The following is a 22,361-nucleotide window of genomic DNA, read 5'->3' as shown; positions in this document are numbered from 1 at the left end:
TGTCCCTCTGATGTACTCTTTCTTGATCCTACACCTTGATCCTGGTCACTTCCAAAGAGAATCTCAACATTTTAATCTCTGCTACCACCAGCTCTGCCTCCTGTCTTTTCTCTCTAAACCATCCGACATTGCTGGTCTCACAGTCATGTCACAAAAATTCAATGAATACTTGGCTGAACTGCAGGCTTTGTTCACACAGACCACAGATGAGACAGGTGTGTAAAATTAGAGAGAATAAAAGCAAAAAATAAAATAAAATTAAGGCAGCATTGTTCTAAAATGGTATACAGAGCATGCTTTTAGCTGGAAGATACATCCAGCATGGTGAAATAGTTTTGATGTGCAAAGTAGAGTCAAAAGTGACTATTCTGTAGATGTTGTACAAATGTATGTAGTAAAATATCTGTAGCATGTAAAGCCATCATTTTGATTCCAATACTAGCAAGGCCTGTGGGAATTTGGAAACATGATGCACAAAGTTTTTTTCAATTTTTGCAAAATTGACAATCAAAGAAATTAAACTCTAACTTATGTCTCTTTTAATGATTTACAGTGTTATTACTTATTTATATTTTACAGAAGACATTTTTAAATCCTCTTTGCTTTTAACCATGGCCAAAGTGCTGTTTCCATAGAGGTGTGGGGCTTTGGATTGCAGTGGCACATGAGTTTACTATTAGTAAAAACATGATGGGAGCACAGAATTCCCAGAAATTGCTGGGCATTCCAGTAATTGCTTAGATTTTACTGAGTTTACAGAAGCTATTTTTGTCCTTTATCTTCTTTTATAACCCTCTTACCTTGCCAAGACCATCAAGCACAGCGATCATCTGTTCCCGAGTGAGAGTTACAGCGACTGTATTCATCAGTCCTTGTAGCCCCTGGTTCAATATGTTTGGGTTAAGAGGCTGATGTAATTGCTCCAGTAACACCCATACAGCTTCACTCGCTGCATTTGACACCACAGTAACATTAGCCAGCCCAAACTGAGAGTGCACTGCAGCGCCCCCTGTAGGATTGTACAGCTCCACCTGGAAACGCTTGGGTGTGGGTAGGGATGAGGAGAGGTCAGGCGTCAGGTAAATGTCCAGAGACGTGTTATGATGACCCACATCAAAGGTTATTTGGCCCTCCTGTCTAGGAAAGTCCATCCCTGCTTTAGCAGGCCAGATTATGGAGGGACCCAGCATTTCTTCCCTGCGAAGCTCCTAGAGGAAAATCACAGACATGTTTTGTGGTAAACACTGTTGGACTGATTAAAATAAGAAGTTGTGGAGTCAAAAAAATAAAAATGGAGTTATGTAACAAGCATTATATTACAAAACAAAACAAAAACAAGCAAACCAAAATTAATGAAGAGTAACAAACTTATCACGTGAAACTGTTAAACATCACATTTCTAAAAGCTACAGTTGTCATTTGGTGTATTAGATTTATAAGGTTCATATTCAAATTGCAGCACTTGTAGATGAGTGAAATCACAGCTGGGGTGAAACGTAATGAAAACCAAATGAGGATGGGGCTTTTATCATGCAGCAATCCTATTGTCTCGCAACATGCAGAGAGAGATGAAAGCAGATGACCTGACCGTGTGTCTCTGTGAAGTTTCAGATTTTGGTTGAGTGCACTGGACACTCCCTGACTTTCATCTCCAATATCAAAATGTGTGAGTGTCAGAGGATACTTTATGCCCTTGAGTTGGATGTAGATATCTTTAATCATGATTCTTCAGAGAAATAAAGGCTGGCCGTAAGATTAAAGAGGTGAGGAAAGAGAGGAAACTTTGCTGTCTTTGAAATTCATCAACATTAATAAACCATTACTCTAACGAATCTATATATATGAAGACCATACCTGGAGGGCAGACAGAAATCAAGAGCCGACCGTTAGATGAAAGTATACAAAATTATTACTAAATACAATTTTGTTATGGGACCTCAGTTTTAAAATCTGTGCATATATTAAAAATGATAACTTTGGATATTTTTGGTAAACATTTCTGAATTGCTCCAAAGAAGTTCGCCAGTTCAGAATAAGTAAACACAAAAGTTTTAGACTCATAAAGTCACCGTTTATCCAAGATTGTTTAGTTATAAAAAATAAAACAATCTAATACCACGGTATGGTACATCCCATTCTAGCTGCTCAGTTGCAGCAGATGGAGCATTTAGTAGGCATTTTGAATTGCCCTAAATAATAAAACAGTAGCACATCCCATCAGTATACCATTACAGTTGTGTCCACTGAAGCCAATGAGGTAAATCGGGTCAAATAACAGTTTTTTCCTGTGACTGAGAAAAAAATAAAAAATTCGGCTGGTAAATGATTGGAATCATCCAGGCCTAAAATGAAAATGAGATTTCATACAGCATAGAATGAAAACAGAATGACACCTCCAAGGTGTTGAGCAAACACCAATTCAAACAACTACATATAGTATTTAAAGACATTTGCAGCATTCTTTTCTTAACTACACGTATCTGTCTAAAATCCATGTAGTTGTGCTTAATTATTACAGTACAGTATGTGGTTGTCTCTTACCACTGTGCGGTATCGGACAGACATCACTGAAGCTGTGCTTGCTCGTCTATAGACCTGCAGACTGAGCCTTGTGGTCGTCAAGGTGGCAACGGGCAATCTGTGGCCCACAGCAAAGTACACGAGGCCTTGTGGGTTGTCGCTCTCTGCCAAGGTGATGTTGGCAAAACGAGTGGACTCATTAATGGCAGCTCCATCACCCACTTGATAAATCTCCACCAGGAACCACGCCTGGTACTCTGGTTCCTACAGTAAAACAAATGAGTGATGGTTTCACTTTGTGCAGCACAGCACTTCTTCTGAATATGTGGAGAAAATCATTATTTCACTAAACTTATAATCCAGACTCATATGAATGGGTACAGCACATTTCAAGGACAGACTGATAGCAAAATAATTTCGTGCCGCCTCCGCCAAGGTCCTCTGCCTCCCCCTAACCTCATCATCCTGGACCTCCAGAGTGAGGGCACAGATTATCTCTCCTCTCCTGCAGATTGATGTTCCTGAGGTCTGTACCAGCTGTGTGGTTAGGTTGACTCCATTACTGATAAGACTTAGAGCTGCCTTGCTGAAGGTAGCTCTCCAGAAGACCTGCAAATCCTCAAATGCTCTGAGTAGATGGAGAAAGAAAATACTAAGTAATTACATACAAGCAGCAAACAAAGGAACTATTTCCAGATGACATGCGTTTTTATTTGTTTTAATTTGTAAAATAGAAGTAGAAAATAATGAATAACTAAAGTATTATTATATTACCTGTTTTTTTGTCTCTGCAGGTAGAGCAGGGCAGTTCTGTTTTCTGAATCCTCATCCAGAACTTGGCCAATTAGAGAATTAAGACTAAACCCTAGAATACCGTTATGGAGGTCACTTCCTAGTATGGTTAGATTGGAGAACGGAGAAAGCAGAATAAAAATCAATCAAAACAGAGTAGTCCTAACTGATACATAACCCACATAGTAATATATTTTACCATCAGTCAGGGCTATACATGCAGAATAGTCAAAGAATTTCTGCACAGTTTTGGAAAACCAAAAAATGCAGCTGGAGACTTGAACAGCAGTTATGCAAGTCAAATTAACAGTAAAATCAGAGAAAAACGCTGAATCAGTGTTAAGTGTTCCATGGCCTTAAGACTGAACAAACTAAAAGTTTAGAACCACCTGGATACTCAAACAACTCCGAGTCATCCAGGATAAACACGATGACTGTCTGATCAAATTGAGTAATAGACAGAGCCTTGGATAGGGAGGTGACCAACAACCCAACAGTCACAATAATAGAGCTAAAGAAGTCTGATGCAGAGATGGAAGAACCTGCCAAAGGGGCACACATCTCAGCAGCACTCCATCAATCAGGCCTTTATGGTTGGTTATGGTTCTACAATTCTACAATTTCATTTAGCAAACGCTTTTATCCAAAGTGACACACATCTTAGAGTAGATACAACTCAAGAAAAGATCTAGTCAAGAGAAAACAACCTGGATAAGAGCCATAAAAGAAGTCCAAGTGTGATAAGGGGGGGGCTTATTGGGCAAAAATCAATTTTTTTCAATTTCATACTACTGATACTGATGACTTTTAGAATCAACATATCCCACTAGTTTTATTTGGCAGAAGAGAATGTGAGTAGAACAGCAATGCTACTTACTTTTTTAGCAGATTAAAATAAATATATCATTTTTGAATATTTTACCAAGGATAGTGATTTTGGCAAATGGTCCAAAACCCTGGTGTGGGCTGTCTGTGATCTGCGCTCCACCTTCTGGATCACTGAGGTAGATGAAGAATACTTCCTGTCCCTCAGGCTCTGAGTCATCCAGGATGAGGAGGATGACCTCTGCCTCATTCTCACCAGCCTGCAGGGACACTGAAGTGGACTCCAAGCGGAAGTCCTGCTCCTCCTTCGCAAGCATCCCAGCAGGTTCCAGAGTAAAAGGAGGAGCTGTTGTGCTTCCATCTGAAAAAAAGCCACAGAGCAACATACATTAAAGTTAAGTTGTAAATATTATTGTAAATTAAACAATATAAGATGCTTCAATAGAGCAAAAAAGATAGACGACAACAACACAAACACACCTCCATATGCTTGGACGCGGACCCTCACAGCTCCAGCATCACTGTCAGACCTGCGCACCCTCAGAACCACCCTCCGTTCCTGCTGGGTTTCATCATCTCTGTCCTCCGTTACCTGGACCATTGCAGGTCCAATACTCAGAACTCCACCAGTCACATCGCTAGCCAGGATGGTGACAGTGGCCACACTGTGCTGTGGGTTGAGACGAGGAGAGGTATCTGCCCAAGCTAAGTCCGGAGAGACGACTTGAACATCTGTTAGGTTGACATGAAAGTACTCATCGGGTTCTGAAAGGGAGTCGTCACGTATTGAAAGACTGAATGAAGTATTGGTTTGGTGAGGTGAGTTAAAGACCAAAAGGCCGTCTGGCACTGCAAAAAAGTCTTCTCCTGCTGCTGCACTGCCCGCTACTGTTGTATAGGACAGACGGGTGGTGTTGCTTCGAAAACCATAAATTCTCTGAACATAAAGTTTTATTGTCTGGATTTCCTCTGCAATAATTAGCTGGCGAGAATCAGGGGCAAACTGGTAGATCCCCAATGGCTCCACTTCTGCTACGGTGAAACCTGACCTGTGCAGGTAGACAGAAATCAGAATGAGGCCATGTGATGTTGAAGAAGCAACTAGTGGTCGAAAATTCCATCTATTGACTTTGCTACAACTTACAACTAATGTACAACAACTACCTGAACTTGACAGCACCGGTTGCAGCAGAGCTGGAGGAGGCAGCAGTGAGGTGTACAGCATAGGAAGCCGGCTCTAATGGATCAGCAAGAGCTGTAAGAGATATGGCTTTAGTCCTCTCCCCATGGGCCAGGATCAGTGAGCCTAAGTATAAAGAAGGAGCACATTACAAACACTGAGAACAGCAAGCTGCTATTAGTCTGACATTTTAAGCCTAATATCCACATTATGAGTGTCTGTATACACACAGTAAGTGATCTATTTATTATATGGGATGAAAGCTGAAAGCTCAGATCAGTGCACTGCCATCCAAAGATAGATAATTGGTTTTCATGACTAATCAAACAGAAAGAAAAAAAAATAATCAGATAGGGACATATCAGATGATCAGTTATTCAATGTCAAATGTTGTGAATAAAGTAGTGCACGTGGGTCAAGAAAATTTGAGTCTGTCCTGTCGGCATTAAGTTTTTTAGAGCTCAGTCCCTCTCTGACCAACTTACCTGAGTTTGGGATAATAACTCCCCTTCTAAAGCCAGGCAGAGTCTGTCCTGAAGGATATCCAGCTTTCCACTGCACCCTGATGTCCCCAAACAGCCCCGTTCGTGTCACCGTTGCCTCACATGTCCCCATTTCTATACTTGAAACCCGCAGTACCAGTGAGGCAAAACCAACCTGCGTAACATAAATGAGAGGATAGTTAACAATAGTGTTGACTTGTTGCTCACAAACTGTATACAGTACAGTATAATATAATATTGTGTAACCAGCTGAGAAGGCAAGGGGTTATAGAGTGTAAGATCTGTTGTGAAAATTTTATTGTTAGCAGCCAGGTAAATGCATAAGGCTTTGTGTCAAAAGACTTGGCAAGAATACAGTTGAACATTCACAGAGCACTCAAGCACTCAGAATTAACCTGGTTTTAAGTGTTTTATGTAAGTTCTAAATTATATTAAAGCCTGTGGGGAAATATCTCAAAGGTACAAGGTGCAGTGGTGCTACCAAGGTTGCCCTCTGATGACTGAGGAATAATTAAATATGCTGTTGTTTGTGGATCAATTTTCTGTCAGTATGTGTGTGAATTATTCAACCCTGGCTAAAAGAAAACAGAAGCATTATATGTAATGTTTTTGTATTCATGTTGTTCATGAATAGAGGGGATTGCCAACCAAACAAATTCTAACTAAACAACCTGAAAAATGCTGTGAGCATAACATATATATGACTAATTTTGCGCTGATAACTAGCCCGGCAGAGTGGACTGTTAAAAAAAAAGAGTTTCTCCCCCATAAGCAAATCCTTTACTGTATGTATAAAAAGTACACAACCACAACTCACTTCTGAGCTGGCAGCTTCTTCAGGTACAGTCACTGTAGCAGTGCTGGCATCATGAAGGAGGCGAGGCGGAGAGCCAAGGATAGCACTGACTAGTCTCACATCAGTGAGCTCTGCTGTGAAGCCTGTCCCCACTGACAAAAACACCTACAGGAAGAAATGTGGGAAGAAACAGGCCAACACACATAAGAGTGTAATCATTCAAAGTATTTTTACGTATTTATCTCTGTGCTAGTGTCAGTAAGAGTCCTCTTTCTTACCTGGCTCCTGATGGGAACAGTGATGGTACCGAAGGTCTGTCCTTCTCTCAAGAGCAGCCTTCCCTCAGCTTGTCCTCCCAGCACCTCCCCGATGTCCATCACTTCATCTATCCCTCCTCTGATCCTGTAGCCCACACTAGCGTTGCCAAACAGTCCAGAAAGTCGTGTCACATTCATAACCAGAGCTCTGGTGACGTCAGATCCTGAACCCACTACCACTATAGACTGCTGCTCAGGGTTTAAGGAGAAGACACCATGGGGCTCATCGTTAGCAGGCACCCTGAGGGCAAGAAAGAAAGATAAAATTCAAGTTAATTCAATTTATGACTTCTCATTTTATTTATTTATTTTATTTTTTAAATTTTTTTTTAACAGAACCACAATGACAACCTGATACGGGTTCTGATCAGGTTTGGGTTGGCATCCAGAGTAGCACCGCCCTCCACGGCTGTGAGTTGGAGAACGTAGAGCTCCTCCAGCTCTGGCACTGTATCAGGCATCAAGCTAAGGACAATTTCTGCCTCCCTTTGGCCCTCCAGAATCATCACTGAGCCAGTTAAGGCCAGGAAGTCACCTGCTACATCCGAGTCACTCTGGATCTGCCAGTGCACCTGAGGTGAAAGTAAGGTTGTGTTTACAATGCAACTGTGGACACAAAGAATTAAATCCAGCTAGTTTGGATATGAATACTAAATAGTAAGTTTAATTTTATGATATAATCTTACCGTGATGTTACCCATGACTCCCTCTCTGCGCATAACCAGCAGGGAAATGTTTAATGGACCTTCTGTCTCTGTGGATTCATTGTAAACTCGCTCTCGAAGAGCATCCTCAGTAAACTGGACTATACCATTTGGGTCACCAAACTTCTCTATCTGAGACACAAACACATTAGATTTGTATTCTGTAATTTGCTTTGCCCAACATTCGTCACTGATTCATGATGGTAAAATCAACCTTGCAGTCATGATTCAATGAAATACCTTCAGTGTTATGGAACCAGCCTGAGGATCGACATCCATCTCTCCAGACAGAATACTGAGCTCTATAACAAATGCCTCTTCCACCTCCACTACGCCGTGGGGGAGAATCCGCAGCTCTATGCTACGAGTACCTTCTTCTCCATCTGTAAAGAAGAAGGAACCGTTCACAGGCCCTTTAATGTCAGTGTTGAGTGGAGGGAGGACTTCTCTGCTGTTAGGGCCACGGATGATCCAAGCAACCTGTCAAAGGGAAAACCAGTCAGAATGATATAATATCATCAGTAAAACTGAGATCCGACAGTTATGTGGTTTACTTTTTTGGCACCATTGCTCATACCGTTGCATTGCCCACAAGGCCTCCTGCTCTCTCCAAAATAAAGCTGAGTTTCAGAGTGGAGTTGGGGTTGGCCACAGTGATCAGACTCTGGTTGAGGAAACGAACCACCCCACTGGGAGAGTCACTCTTGGCAATGGTCACCCTTGAAACATATTGGGGACCCAGAACTGCTCCCCCAGTAGCTCCAACCAGCAAGACCTCAAAAATCTCTGCATACTCACTGCGGGAGATGATTTTAGTTATTTTAGGGTAGAATAAAAGAATATATTCACAGATATTGCATGCTTTTGTGTGTATACACAAAATGTACTTGAGCTAAACATTTAATTTTTATTCCTTCTCTCACCTGTCCAAGTCATCTATAACAGTGACATTAATGTAGCTGGTGTTCTGCCCATGGACAAATGTCACTGAGCCATTATACAGGATATAGTCCAGATCAGGGGTTGCACTCAAGCCTCTAGAAATGAACTGAGCTGAGACCAGTCCATATGAGCCCACTCTCCTTACAACTGGGATCAACACGTTTCCCACATCCTCCTCAACTGAAAGAAAGGAAGAAGAAAACAGGGACTGTGCAAATAGCAAATAATCTTTTAATATCATATAGTCCCATCGCAAATCGTTCATAATAGCTTAATGGCATTAATGGATATGACTCAGGTAAATCTTTCAGAGGTAAAATTAGACTGCGACTGCTTACCTGTAATGTTAACATAGTCCTGCCTGAACTCCAGAATACTCTCAGCATTGTCATTCTTCAGTATGACCACAGCAAGAGACGAGATGTTGGCTATGGCTGGAGGCTGGTCCAGTTGCAGGCCAGACTCTCTCACTGTGTAGTCCACATCACTGACCAACAGAGGGAGCCACAGAATAAGGAGTCACTGACTAGAGCTATTTATAAGTCACATCAGTGCAGTATGTAAATGTGGGATCTGCAGTGCCTATATTACGGATGACTACAGCTGTCTAGGCTCAGTTGCAGCCTTACTAGCTGCAGTCTTTTTGTAATGATGACACTCTCCACCAACTGAAGCCACTATCAATATTCCAGCTATCAAAGTTTGTTACATACTGCACCTTATCAACTTTTCCTTACCTGATATTGACAAGCTCTACTTCTGTGATGTTGATGAAAAACATCTCAGGCCCCTCTGGAAGACTGTCATCCAGGATACGCAGCGTGACCCGTTGTGTTGTTTGGCCTGGGGTAAATAGTATTCGTCCTGAAGCTGGAACGAAGTCCAGCCCACTGATCGCTGTGTTGCCTGAGGTCTCATAGGTCAGCCACACACTGCCCAGACTGCCAAAGGAGCGAGTAACTGTCACATTCGCCTGAAGAACAAAAAGCAAATTATACAGTTATGGGCTTTGTTTTGCAAATAATACACAGCCTCATTTGTTAATTTACCAACTCCATTTTTAAGCGGATCTACATTTGTATCAGTCTCATTTCCATGACCTCACCATTCCCTCCTCCTCCGTTGCTCTGAGCTGGAGTTGGGTGAAAGAGAAAAGGCCATGAGGATTATCGCTAGCTGCCATAATGATCCTGGCACGGCTGGCTGTGGGATTTATCTCCAGTCCTGAGGTAGCGGAGGTCAGAGTAAGCTGGTACTCACGACGTTCCTCTGGAAGTTCATCATCCAACACCTAACATCAGAATAGATTTGATAGACACAAATTTATGGATTACACCTGGAAGCTCCTTATTATGACGCATTTTGTTCTGCAGTGCACAGAGACAGACAATGCCTTAATTTCCCAGTAAACTCTAAAATCTACAATACACAGTACCATTAGAGTAATGGTGGCAGCAGACTGTCCATCTCTCATAGTCACAGAGCCTGAGATCGCTGCAAACTCAGAAACCACAGCTGGAGTGATATTCCAGTTCACCTGGACCTCTCCGAACACACCTGGCCCTCGCACAAGGCTGAGAGGAAGCACACAAATACACATAATTCTCACATTACATTTGCAACTAATAAACAGAAGCACTGAAATGTGAAGCTCTTGTTTGTGGTCTCACCTGACTGTGACACTCCCACTGTAATCTCCCTGAGGTTCTCCGATGAGAATGTTCCTAGAGGACTGTGCTATTCCAACCATACCCAGGGCGGCCTTGTCTGCTCTGATGGTGATGGTGACCACGCCTGGACATGACGGATGAGGGAAGACAAGCCAGTCAGAGATAATGAATGACTATAAAATCCATGAAAGACAATCCTGAAAATATAGGTCATTTCTTCAGCTTATTGAAACATTTTGACATTTTTTCATAAAATACAAACCATTTAAAGGGTCGATGACAGCACCACTCCCAGCAGGATACAAGTGCACAGTCAAGTGCTCATCTCCCTCCAGTGCAGTGTCAGCAAGAGCTCTTATCATAAATGACTTCACAGACTCGGTCTTAAAAGAAGGAAGAGTACAGCAGACTTCATTAACTGTGCAGTACATAAAGTACAAATCACTCACTATTTTTTATCACATACTGGCTGAGTCATTCAGTAAATGATTTAATAATAATATCTGGTGTAACAGCAATATCATGCTTTGTTTTTTGTACCTCAGAAAAGGTAAGTGTCCCATTGAAAGGATAGAGGTCGTCCGTAGCTTCGTCTTCCAGTTGCCACACTAGTGTCACTGCACCTTGACCTCCTGCACTACGCAGCACTGTTAGTGTCGCCACAGCAGCAGGGTCATCCACAAACTCTGGTTCACTGACTGTAACCTTAGAGTGGAAAAGAAACAAAATTGTTTTGGGATATCAAACAAAATTATAAAAAGGTTGAATTTATGCATATTTTCCCCACTGAATTTATTAGAGACACAATGTTTTGGAAATCTGTCCCCTTTTTTTGTATCATGAGGAGTTATCTACACTCACTGGCTACTTTATTAGGTCTGTTGTCCTATTTTGGTGAGCCAGTGTGAATTGTAACCTCAGTTTCCTGTTCTTATCTGACAGGTATGGCACCCGGTGTGGTCTTCTATTGCTGTAGCCCATCTTCTTCGAGGTTCGACGTGTTGTGCGTTCAGAGATGGTATTCTGCATTCCTTGGTTGTAGCCAGTGGTTATTTGAGTTACTGTTGTCTTTCTGTCATCTCAAACCAGTCTGCCCATTCTCCTCTGACCTCTCACATCAACAAGGCATTGTTGTCCACACAACTGCTGTTCACTGGATACTTTCTCTTTTTCGGACTATTCTCTGTAAACCCTGGAGATGGTTTTGTGTAAAAATCCCGGTAGATCAGCAGTTTCTGAAACACTCAGACCAGCCCATCTGGCACCAACAACCATGACATGTTCAAAGCCACTTAAATCCCCTTTCTTCTCCAGTCTGATACTCAATTTGAACTTCAGCAAGTTGTCTTGACCACATCTACATGCCTAAATGCACTGAGTTGTGGCCACGTGATTGGCTGATTAGCTACTTGTGTTAACAAGCAGTTGAACAGGTGTACCTCATAAAGCGGTCAGTGAGTGTCTGTTACTGTGATGACAATAGTTGTGTTTTAGATTCACCTCCAGGTCCTGAAATCCAAATCGTCCGAGCGGTGAGTCATTTGATGGAATACTGATGTTGACAGATGTCACTTGTCCAAGACGAGCACCACCAATTACACGTAGCAAATTCACTCTGAAGGTCTCCAAAGACTCTACTTGTTCATCATCAAAGATGGTGATGGCAATTGTGGCTTCTCTCTAAAAACAGATTTGAAGAAACACAAGCAAAGACCTTTCAAACTTTGTTTCTTGTTGTAATGTTGATGGCAGGTCCATTTTAACTTGGGATAATTAATCCATTTACCTGTCCATCTTGGAAGGTGATGTTTCCAGATGTGGGGCTGAAGTCAGTGAGATCAGCAGTGAATAGCTGAGCCTCCCAGTAAACAACCAGCCTGCCAATTGCACCAGCAAGTCGCACCACTGATAGTTGCACAACGTTGTCTGGTGGTAGGATCTCATAGGCAAGCACACTTCCAGGGATATCCTACACAAGATATTCAGAAGCAATGTTTAATAACTGAACAATATCATTTAGCAGCATAATGACATTATATTATTCATTTAGTCTTTTTGTTGTGTCAATTTTGAGAAATTGTCTGGCAAAACTTTCTGATGAAGTTCTTTGGGTATCAAGTTAGAGGTTTCCATGTGGCTCGATACATTTTAATTCTAATATCATCATCAAGACTTCATCTGTATAAAGTCTCACCTCTGAAACATTGAACTGCAGAATCCCTCGGGGATCATCGTTCTCCTGGATTTTGATCTCTGCCACTTCCATTCCAGGCCTCTTCACACTGGGCTGCCCTGCTCCAACTGACCCTCTGACCAGCTCCACTCTGGTGATATTCACCAAGAAACTCTCTTCCAGCTCTGGAATATCATCCTTAGAAAAAAACACGAGTACATGGAAAATAAATAATGGAAAATCAATGATATCATGTATATAAACAGATGTTTTTCCATATATCTAAAGGCTTTGAACTGCAGTTAAATGAGAAAATAGCAATAATCTTGGATTTTGTAAGATTTATTTACATTAAATGATTTATACAATCATCAAAAAATGTCAAAAGTCACATTAATGCAAGTTTTAAAGGGAGAAACATAGAAGGGTGAGGAAGAATGAAAGAGGCTATATAAGAGAAGACAAAGGAAATGAAGGTTAAAGGCTATTTGTACATAACTGCAAAGTATTGGTTTTACATCTCTACTGCCTGAGCGACTGCCTACATAAAATCTAGTTTTTGGACTGTCACAGTGCTGGTTAGTGTGTTCTATCACGATGGCAAAAACAGGAGAAAGAACAATGTCACTTTAATCTGTTTCAGGTTTGCATGCACTTTGTCTTTTCTTTGTTCCTTAGACAAATGAATGTTGGTAGAAGCTAAAAACACATCCTATTCCTAATGAGCTGTTCTTACTCAAGCAGATTTAATAAAGTTTGCCATGAACTAACAGCCCATCCTTACCGGTAGGATTGTGACATTGACTAGAGCCATAGTAGCGCCATTTATCATAACGATGCTGCCGTCTTTGATCACATAGTCCTTTCCTGCTGTGGCCTGGTTGGATGGAGACTTGTACAGGGTCGGCCTGGTCTCATAATAGATCGCCACCTCACCTGAGGAGCCCTGCTCTCTTTCTATGGACAGAGTCACATTGACTGGAGTCCCTACAGGTTGGGATAAATGGGATTGAAGTAAAAATGTCAATGTTAAAACACAGCAGTAAAGTGACATATCCACAATATATATGTCCATACATGTGTAAAGAACTGACTTGGGATAAAAGATGGCAATAGGAACTTGGATCAGTTAAAAGATTCCCAGTAGGTAATTTTCAGAAATTTGAAGAACAGTGTGTGTGCACATTGCTTTACTACTCCGTCATCTCTAGCATGGTTGGCCTCCAATACACATTTAAGACAAATCCTTAATGCTTCACATCCTGGAAATGTCAGCACAGCTCATTTTCAGTAAATCTCAAGGTGTGATTACTGTAAATTCTACTTAAGAACCACAAGGAGAAAAAAAGGATTGGTATTTTGTAGTTTTAAAAAAAAGTTCAGTATTCAGCACCAAGCTAAACTTACAGCAGCTGATTTTGGAACGAGTAAAAGCAGAACTGGGGAATGCATTTAAAAAGATAAACATTATCTTTAACTAACTGCAGCACATCGGACTACTTTGCACACCGATCCAGAAAAAACCCATATTCGCTAACTATTCATTCATTCTTCCATTTCTTTCCACAGAAATTCTTACTCTGTGGTTCCTGTGTTAGTGTAAACTGGGAGTCCAGATGCCATCCAATCACCCCATAGGGAGAACCATTTGGTAAGATGGTGAGCAGAGCTTGTGACAGCAGCTTGTCAATGACTGCAGCCTGTCGGAGGTCCTGAAGCCCCACAGTGGTGACATCCCGGAGGGTGATTGTGACACTCTCTCTGAGCTCTGGGACATCATCTGCTACCACATCCAATGTAATGAAGGCTAATGTTTGGCCCTCTGAAAACGTCACCTATGATGAGAAACAACATTTCATACTGAGCCGCAAATTTTTGATGTTATATTACAACTCTGTGACTTTTTATTTCAGTTTTCATTTCCAAACATGTTGTTAATACATATTGAAATATGTCTTCGGTATGATAGCAGGGCAAGGGCCACTCACCACTCCTGAAGTGGGTTTAATATCTGGCAAACTGCCATTAGCCTCCCAGTGTACATGCAATGTGCCAAAACTTCCTCTTCTCCTCTCCACACTGAGAGAAATCTTATTAGTTTGCTCCAACTCCTCTACTTCCACAGACAGAGAATTCTGCAGAAAAGTAATGACAAATGATTCTATAATATCTCGTGTTAATGCTTAGAAGGTACATTTTAATGGTTCAGGATGTGGTAAGTAAATAACTCAAGGTTCAGACTGACAACAGAAGGTTTGTAACATGACGACTATTTAACATGATGCAGAAATGGAGCAGCTGTCTAATATCAAACGGTTTATGTTCTCACCTCAGCGAAGCCAATGACTCCATGAGCATCATCGTTGGTTGGGACAATTACTGTCACCTGACCACCAAATCCAATCTCAGCTCCTCCCTTTGGATTCTTCAGCCAGACCTGAAAGTGCTCCTGCACCTCAGGGATGTCATCATCTATGATGTTCACTGCTATCTCCAGCTCACTGTCACCTGGTGCAAAATGCAACTCTCCAAAACTGAATGTGACAAAGTGAAGAAAACACAATATGCATTAATTACTATAATTGATTGTTCCTTGTTTCTTCTTTAAAAGAACTTTCTTTTCTGAGCAAAAACTAGTTACTCTGTGAATTCTAAAAACAGCTTGGATACCTGGGGATGAAATCTGACTGATTGGAGACAGAGGTGAATTCATAAATAGTAGAGCTGTTCTCATCAGTAGCAGCCAAGAGGATCTTGGTGGTATTGAGGGATGGAACAATGAGAGAGAGGAAGCTAAGAGCTTGAGGAGCCTTTAGGATCATGGTGAAGAGGTTGACATCAGACCTCCAGGAGTAGAGTGATGAACCACTTCTTCCAGCGAGCAGGACATAAGCTATGCGAAAGAAAATGATTTAATCTACAACTGATTTTAATAGTACAGCAAACAAACACAACTGGATAAAAATAAAAAAAAAACAAACATCTAGACTGCAATTTTATGGTCCATATTTTGGCTCTGTGCTTCAACTCGTTCAATCTGACATGAAAAAATTCCCACTACACTGAAGTACCATGTCTCAGCATTAATTTGAGTAGATTTACATCATGCCCAAGGGTTAGGAATTCAAAAGTAACTGGGCAGCTATACATGAAGTTGAATAAAATCTTCATATCTAATATTTTGAGGAAATTCCATTGCAGTCAGTGACTAACAAACATCAGCAGACGCTTCATTGCAGCCACCTCCAACTCTTTCTCATTGTTGTCCCTCTCTGTTCTGGTCTGGTAATGGAATCCATAGTCAGTGGAGATAAAGCGAATGATTCAGCCACTCAAGGATATTCCACCTCTTCACTTCGCTTTGGTAGTTTGTTCAGGATTATTGTCCTTCTGAATGATGACACATCATCCAAAGAGTTTTGATGCCATTTGTTTTAGTTCGAGCAGGATGCTCCTATATGTACCTCGATTCATTCTGTCGCCTCTGTCAGCAGTGAAACCATCAAAAATCTTTCATTTTTCTTCTCAGTGCCATTCCAAATTTCATCATATATTACAGTTAAATTGTAAAATATCCATTAATATGTCTTTGAAATAGATTTCTAAATAGAAAAAGGAATCGTTAGAGTTAAGGCCTGCTTTCTTTATTTCACCCATCCTTCTGTTTGCTTATACTCTACGGAACGCGGCGGACTTATAATGTGAGGATCGGTGTTGGTTTGTCTGTCTGTCTGTTAGCAACATTACTCAAAAATTGATTAATGGATTTGGATGAACTTTTCAGGGAAAGACAGAAATGACACAAGGACCAACTGATTAGATTTTGACAGTGATGCGGCTTATAGTCGTGATCCACGGATTTGTTATTGATTTCTGTATCATTGCGAGATAGCGGCATGACATCACTGTAACTATGACTATAAGTGAATGCTACGTCAGCTGCCTGCTGACGATTGTTGTCCTAGTACTACAAATCGACCGCTGCGGTCTTATTGGGATTTATCCATCAGAAAGGGTATAAGGAACAATTGATTAAATTGTGGGGGTGATTCCGAGTCCCATCAATTCCTGCCACCCGCTACATATTTAGGTCACATGATGTGGTATCCATACATAACGTACACATGCATAACACGCCTGTGCTCAGTGCAAGGTCATTTTGTTTGTGAGTACATTATATTAAAAGACCACATTCTATGTTGCAGTGATTTCTGATCATCAATAACTAATAAAAAAATGCTGCATTTCTGACAACACCATATGGGGGAATGAACAGTATAGGCAGAGTACTGCGCTCTCTGAGTGCTTTTCTTGTTGTATTTACACTGAACATCTGGGTTTTTCTTCAACAAACCTATGATAAAGTAAAAGTAAAAGAGTGAAATGTGGATAAACAGGTGCACTTACTGTGTGATTTAACATGTGCATATAAGCAGCATTCCAATTACTGCTGGGAATCTCTTGACATTTCTTTATACAGACACCAATGCAATGCCTGGATAGTATTTAAATTCGAGTTACAAAAACACATACTCCCACAATGTTTGTTTCTAAAAAATTTTCAAAACAGTCCATCAAAAACAAAACCATGTTGATTTTTGTTTCATTGGTCCATAAAACTTTGAAACTGTAAAAGTGCTATTATTTTTGCGATGTTTTTTGAGCTGTAGCCTGGTCTTTCTCTGATGTTACAGTCATGGAGTCTTTTGAAGTCATCCTGATCACTGTAAAGGAAACATGTATGCTGACATCTCGGGTTACTATATTTCACATCATTTTTAAAAAATATATTAATGTAAATCTGTACAAATTAAAGCTACTTGGCACTTAATTCAGGCAGTCATTATTTCATTTCAAAGTGAGAGCATGAAGAACAAAAAATGTGTCTGGCTAACACAAGAGGCAACTTTCCAAATCCTCATGGTCAGCACGGTATCTTTACAAAACAAAACAGTTCATGATGTTTGTGCTTACAGATCCCAGATGGAGTGGTGAAGGAGTGAATGGAGATGAGGCCTGGGTGAGGAATGGACTGATTATGCTGTGGTGATAGCTGCCCTGCACTCCACTGAAACACCTCACAGGACGGAGAGAGACCTGGAGAAAAATACAAGCACACAAAAACACACACAGGATTAAGTTCTTTCACGCTGGAATAGCATGCTTATGTAAAGTAACCACCCGTCGGACTGACACACCCAGGACTGACAAATTACAACCTCCGAGTCCCTCTGTGGCTCTGCTCTGCTCCATGCTGAGGCCTTCCCCATAAACCCACAACAGGTCTGAACCAAAAAAACTCACCACTTTTGCAGACTCAGAGGGTTATGTCTCATCAAAATATACACAGCGTAGTATAAATATATGATCTGGCCTACACTGTAAATTTTGCTATGTTAGCTGGGACAACAGAACAAGGCTGTTTTGTCCGTAATGGACACATGGATTCAGTGTGCCTTCTAAAGTATCACTACTTTATTTGTACTATCCAACCCACTAGAAAGTACTCTGAGAATGCAGCCACAGAAAACAGTATCTAGTTATTGCAAAAACACAGCCATCCTCTTAGCACACCAAAACTAAGTGCACTTGACTTCCATTCCATGTGTTCACTGCACCAGTCTGTTGAAAAAGCTGGTTTTACATATTTTTAAATGCAGAAGGAATGAGACTAGTTATTTAAATTTGCAAAAACAAACACAACAGGATTCATAAATGTTGTGCCACGTCAAAGCAAAACGGGTCACCTTCAATAGCAACCAACAGAAGAGTGTCTCCAGTTCTTGTGTTGACTGCCTCCACCTGATTGGCTGTGCCATTGAGTGGGAGGGGCTGCTTTTTATGAAATCCTCCATTGGTCCACTCAAGCAGGAAACAGCCCTCAGTCTGTCTGTCTATACATGCCAGCAGGTAGGGAACATCTGCATGAGTGAATGGAGTTACTCCCAGGATGCCCTGTTTGAAGTCAAGAGTCTGCAGGAGTGTAAAGGAGCCTCCAGTCCGAACGAAAATCTGTAGCATCAAAGAAACTAAATTAATAAAACAGTCATTAAAGGTTTAGAATTCCTCCAGTGAGGAGCGTGAGCCGGTTTTTAATGATTTTGACACAACTGTGAACAGTTAAAAAGTCTGTCTAGACAGTGGAAAACTCATCACCTGGCTTGATGCTATGAGATAATCTCCACCTTTAAAGGAGAAGTGTTTCACATCCAGAGCTTCCACACCTAAGGTTTGCTCCTAAAGAAATCAGACTGTCTCAAATCATATCCGCACAATACAAGACAACACTATGGTGCTACAGTAGTGTAAGAAAACATGACAGTAATGGTGTAAAATAACTGGGTTTATACTTACCAATGTTATATTAAGGTCCTTCTGCAGTTTGAAGATGCTGAGGTTGGCAGCAGGTGAGAAGGGAGGGCCACTATGTGTAATGCCTACATAGGTGGAACCATTCACTGCAAACCCAACACATGATCCTGGGTCCTGAATCCTCACAGACTGAAACGACAAAAAGGATAAAGATTTTTAGGCTAACAATAGGCTCGCTGCTAATAAGTTCCTACTGGATTTTACTTGCAGATTTATAGACATCATGTTCTGGTTCAGGAACAGTGTTGTTGTTAACCTACCTCTACTGGCACAAACACACCCTGCCACCGATACAGAGTGGCCAAGGTGTGGGAAGATCGAACAACGGGTCTCCTATCCAGCCTCATGACCAGAAAGGAAGACTCTTCAGGAAGGGAGCACCAAGCAGAGGTGGGATTGTCCACAAAGCTCTGATACACACCCATGACAGGGAGGGGACCATCTAGAGGGCAAAAACAATCACAGTTGAACTGCTTTTTTGAAGGAAGTGGAGTTAAAGCAACAACAGAAGCAAAGAGGAAGATTTATGAGCATTCAGAGGGTTGACATGACTTTAAGTAAAACGTTATTGGCCTAACCAGAGGCAATAGCTGTGTCAGACTGCATCTCCCATTCCACACTAACAGCTGACTCCAAACCATTACTGCGAGACACAGTGAGGAAGACTGCACCGCCACCTTCATCCCCAACAATTTCTGTGATAGTTCTGGACAGAAAACACACAACAAATACAGGTTCTTGCATGAGCATGTTTGTGTGCTTTCTTGTGAATTTGTATTGATCAGTCACAAATAGTATAAACATGAAGCTACATACAGAAAATGTTTATGACATTTCATGTTTCAGATCTTTTTAATGAATCTGTATTGACACCTGTTGAGAGTAGGTTCAATTCGGAACAAGCCAGAGGGAGCTACATTCTCCAGGATGGTGATGAGAGTTTCCAGTTGGTTGCCCAGTCGTGCACCTCCTGTTGGGCTGGACAGGACCAGTGTGAAGGTTTCATTCGCCTCTGGTTCAGCATCCAGTACCTGCTCTGATTTCCAGCATCTGAAACAACACAGATGTGACTAAAGAACTTCCAACAAATCAGAAAATGTACATGCTCTTTCAAATACCAAGCTACTTTTAAAATTCATATTTCTAAAAGTAAATACTGATCACTAAAATTAAATTAGTGTTAAAGCTTTCAGTGCCAAAAAAAGAACTTTAACAAGATATGTTGCTAAATGTATTCTGATGCATTTGTTTGAATGCCGTTAGTCATAAAATCTCCTTTCCCTAACCTTAAATCTGACTCCATTCTCGAGTACAACAATCCCGTGTGGTGGCATCAGATCGCCCTCTGCTGGGTTGCCGTTGGCATCAGTGATGGTAAACTGAACTGACACAGTGCCAAACGTGCCTTCTTCTGGGTTGCGAACCACATAGAGGATGGCCACGCTCTCACCCAGCCCTGACATAGAAGTGGGCTCTTTCAAGAGGAAATGCTCGCTGGTGTTAAAGGAAATCACACCGTGTCCATCATCACTGGCCAGGACGGTCACAGTTGCTGTAAGAACATAGAGATGTAGATCAGGAAATAACTATGACATAGATATGCACAGCACGAATAGAATGAATTTAGCTATCAGTTCTGATTAATGTATTTCTTAATACTGATAGTGCTGTTTCAGTAAATTGAGCAGTGAAATAATTATGGCCTCTTCCAATGTAATACAATGTTTTCAATATAATACAATGTTGCAATTTTTTTCATTGACATGACCCAAAATAAATCAGACCGATATCATACTTTTAGGATCAGTGAGTTAGATACCACATTTATTTTTTTTGTTGCAGTCAGATAAGCAATAATATAAACAAGGTGTCCTCGTGTTATCTGCTGATCCACATGCCATGAAAATAATACATAGAATGGATGCTGCATAACACAGAAAACAGTTGCTTGTGTTAAAATCCTCATTCACTTATGAACCTTGTTTGTGGTCAGTTTAACTCACAGCAACAGCAAGAGGAAGACGTGCAGCTGATACAGTTACCAACAGTTTAGTTTAGCTTGTTCATTTACTATATGTAGAAAAGGAATCCAACTGTTCGCTGTTCACTATTGTTTGAAGTGTTCTGATATACAAATCCTGTAAAACATGCCAACTGATCACCTTTTATCCCACATGCTAATAATTCATTAAACTCTTAACCCTCTTAAGAGTTCAATGAATGGCACATTTTAACAGGATATGCATGTCAAAGCTGATGCTTCATTATCTGTTGACTTAAAATGTTGTAAAATCTAATTATATTTTTGTCTGTCCTTACCAGTGGTGTTGGTGCCCAGCTCCAGCCCAGGAGAAGGCTCAGACAGGATGAGTTGGAACCTCTCAGCTCCCTCTGGAATAGCATCATCAGTGATCTGCACTTCGACATACTTATGTGCCTCACCATCAACAAAATGGAGCATCTGGGTGGATAAAACGGTTGTCAGTTTTAGAAGTTCATGCTACTACATGTCTGGGAAGACTCACAGCTGTCCAGATCATGATAGAAGGTCAAAGTCAGGGGTATTTGAGCAACTTCTTTCAGCTTGCATTCAAAACTTCTTCACATCATCTTCTTTAGAGCTGAGGAGTCCTATTGGATAAGCTTGTCTAACTGCCTTTGATATTGGCCCTTTGAATAATTATGCTATTAATTGCCTATGTCATTGATTTTGAGTGTAACATCTGAACACTGTGTATGGCTAACCGTTTTCGGTGATATTGTAGTCCAGCCCCTGTTGAGCTTCCAGGTTCAGAGCACTAAAGAGAAGAGAGACATTTCCATATGTCCCTTTGTTCCTGTAGGCCACTAGAGTCAGCGCCCCTATTGTTTCATTCACTTCAAACCTAGAAAACAAACAAAAAAACCCATCTGGATAAGAAAAAACTTTTGATTCGTGCAACAACGTAAAAAATGTGTGATTTCTGGGTGCTTTTCTTACATGGTGTTTGTCCATTCAATGACTCCTCTAATTCCATCATTTTCACCAATGGTGACTTCTGCCACCAAACCTTGGGTATCTGCAGAAAGGACCACATGCACAGAGGAAATGTATAGTAACTTTCAGGCTGTCAGTTCATCGTAACAACTGTAGTAAGTAGCAGTAATTTCTTCAGGCTGTGGCTACAGTGCAAGCACCAAGAGCAAGCAGTGCAAGGGGAAACTGTAGCGGACCTAACTTCCGTCACGGCACATTTGAGCGTAGGATTATAGCTAAGAAGCGTCTCCTGTAAGTGGCTTGGGAGGCCGGGCAGCCAAGTCTTTTGGGTGGACTGATTTATGACCCCCTGAATAGTCTTCCACCATTGAATCTGTGGCCAAGACACTGGGAGGCCAGCTCCAGGTTTAGTTTGGCTTTCTCTCTCCTCACCACACAGTGCTACTCGGCTCCCACAAAATCCCCGAGCCTCCTCAGTCATGGAAAGCATCAATCTCACCATCCAAGCCACATAATGACTGCTGCCAAAAGAGCGGCCGTGTGTTTACTGTGTGTCTACAGGCAGAAGGCTGACAGTATTCTGGGAACCT

General features: G+C 41.3%; 1 protein-coding gene and 1 long non-coding RNA gene across 2 annotated transcripts in view; one reads left to right on the top strand and one right to left on the bottom strand.

Annotated features, from left to right (window-relative positions):
- Window positions 1-22,361, bottom strand: part of adgrv1 (adhesion G protein-coupled receptor V1) — a 117,210-nt gene that overhangs the window by 54,555 nt on the left and 40,294 nt on the right. The window contains 42 exon segments of the mRNA XM_055011477.1: window positions 801-1,208; window positions 2,542-2,784; window positions 2,977-3,148; window positions 3,295-3,412; window positions 4,235-4,498; window positions 4,618-5,186; window positions 5,302-5,443; window positions 5,803-5,974; window positions 6,638-6,781; window positions 6,895-7,174; window positions 7,285-7,505; window positions 7,620-7,769; window positions 7,878-8,117; window positions 8,215-8,434; window positions 8,561-8,759; window positions 8,918-9,066; window positions 9,317-9,552; window positions 9,685-9,870; window positions 10,015-10,153; window positions 10,250-10,373; window positions 10,512-10,632; window positions 10,790-10,954; window positions 11,750-11,929; window positions 12,036-12,218; window positions 12,444-12,620; window positions 13,207-13,409; window positions 14,002-14,257; window positions 14,411-14,557; window positions 14,752-14,956; window positions 15,093-15,315; window positions 17,397-17,519; window positions 18,170-18,434; window positions 18,579-18,659; window positions 18,777-18,923; window positions 19,055-19,236; window positions 19,373-19,500; window positions 19,668-19,825; window positions 19,827-19,844; window positions 20,081-20,346; window positions 21,114-21,255; window positions 21,526-21,679; window positions 21,775-21,853. Of these exon segments, the coding sequence (XP_054867452.1) occupies window positions 801-1,208; window positions 2,542-2,784; window positions 2,977-3,148; window positions 3,295-3,412; window positions 4,235-4,498; window positions 4,618-5,186; window positions 5,302-5,443; window positions 5,803-5,974; window positions 6,638-6,781; window positions 6,895-7,174; window positions 7,285-7,505; window positions 7,620-7,769; window positions 7,878-8,117; window positions 8,215-8,434; window positions 8,561-8,759; window positions 8,918-9,066; window positions 9,317-9,552; window positions 9,685-9,870; window positions 10,015-10,153; window positions 10,250-10,373; window positions 10,512-10,632; window positions 10,790-10,954; window positions 11,750-11,929; window positions 12,036-12,218; window positions 12,444-12,620; window positions 13,207-13,409; window positions 14,002-14,257; window positions 14,411-14,557; window positions 14,752-14,956; window positions 15,093-15,315; window positions 17,397-17,519; window positions 18,170-18,434; window positions 18,579-18,659; window positions 18,777-18,923; window positions 19,055-19,236; window positions 19,373-19,500; window positions 19,668-19,825; window positions 19,827-19,844; window positions 20,081-20,346; window positions 21,114-21,255; window positions 21,526-21,679; window positions 21,775-21,853 (7,979 nt within the window).
- LOC111570757 (uncharacterized) lies at window positions 11,722-12,889 on the top strand. The gene is made up of 3 exons (XR_002746296.3): window positions 11,722-11,781; window positions 12,052-12,181; window positions 12,521-12,889. It is a non-coding gene; the product is annotated as an uncharacterized LOC111570757 (long non-coding RNA).

Source organism: Amphiprion ocellaris, chromosome 6 (assembly GCF_022539595.1).
Source record: "Amphiprion ocellaris isolate individual 3 ecotype Okinawa chromosome 6, ASM2253959v1, whole genome shotgun sequence".
Taxonomy (NCBI): domain Eukaryota; kingdom Metazoa; phylum Chordata; class Actinopteri; family Pomacentridae; genus Amphiprion; species Amphiprion ocellaris.
This window is presented reverse-complemented; position numbering and strand designations above follow the sequence as displayed.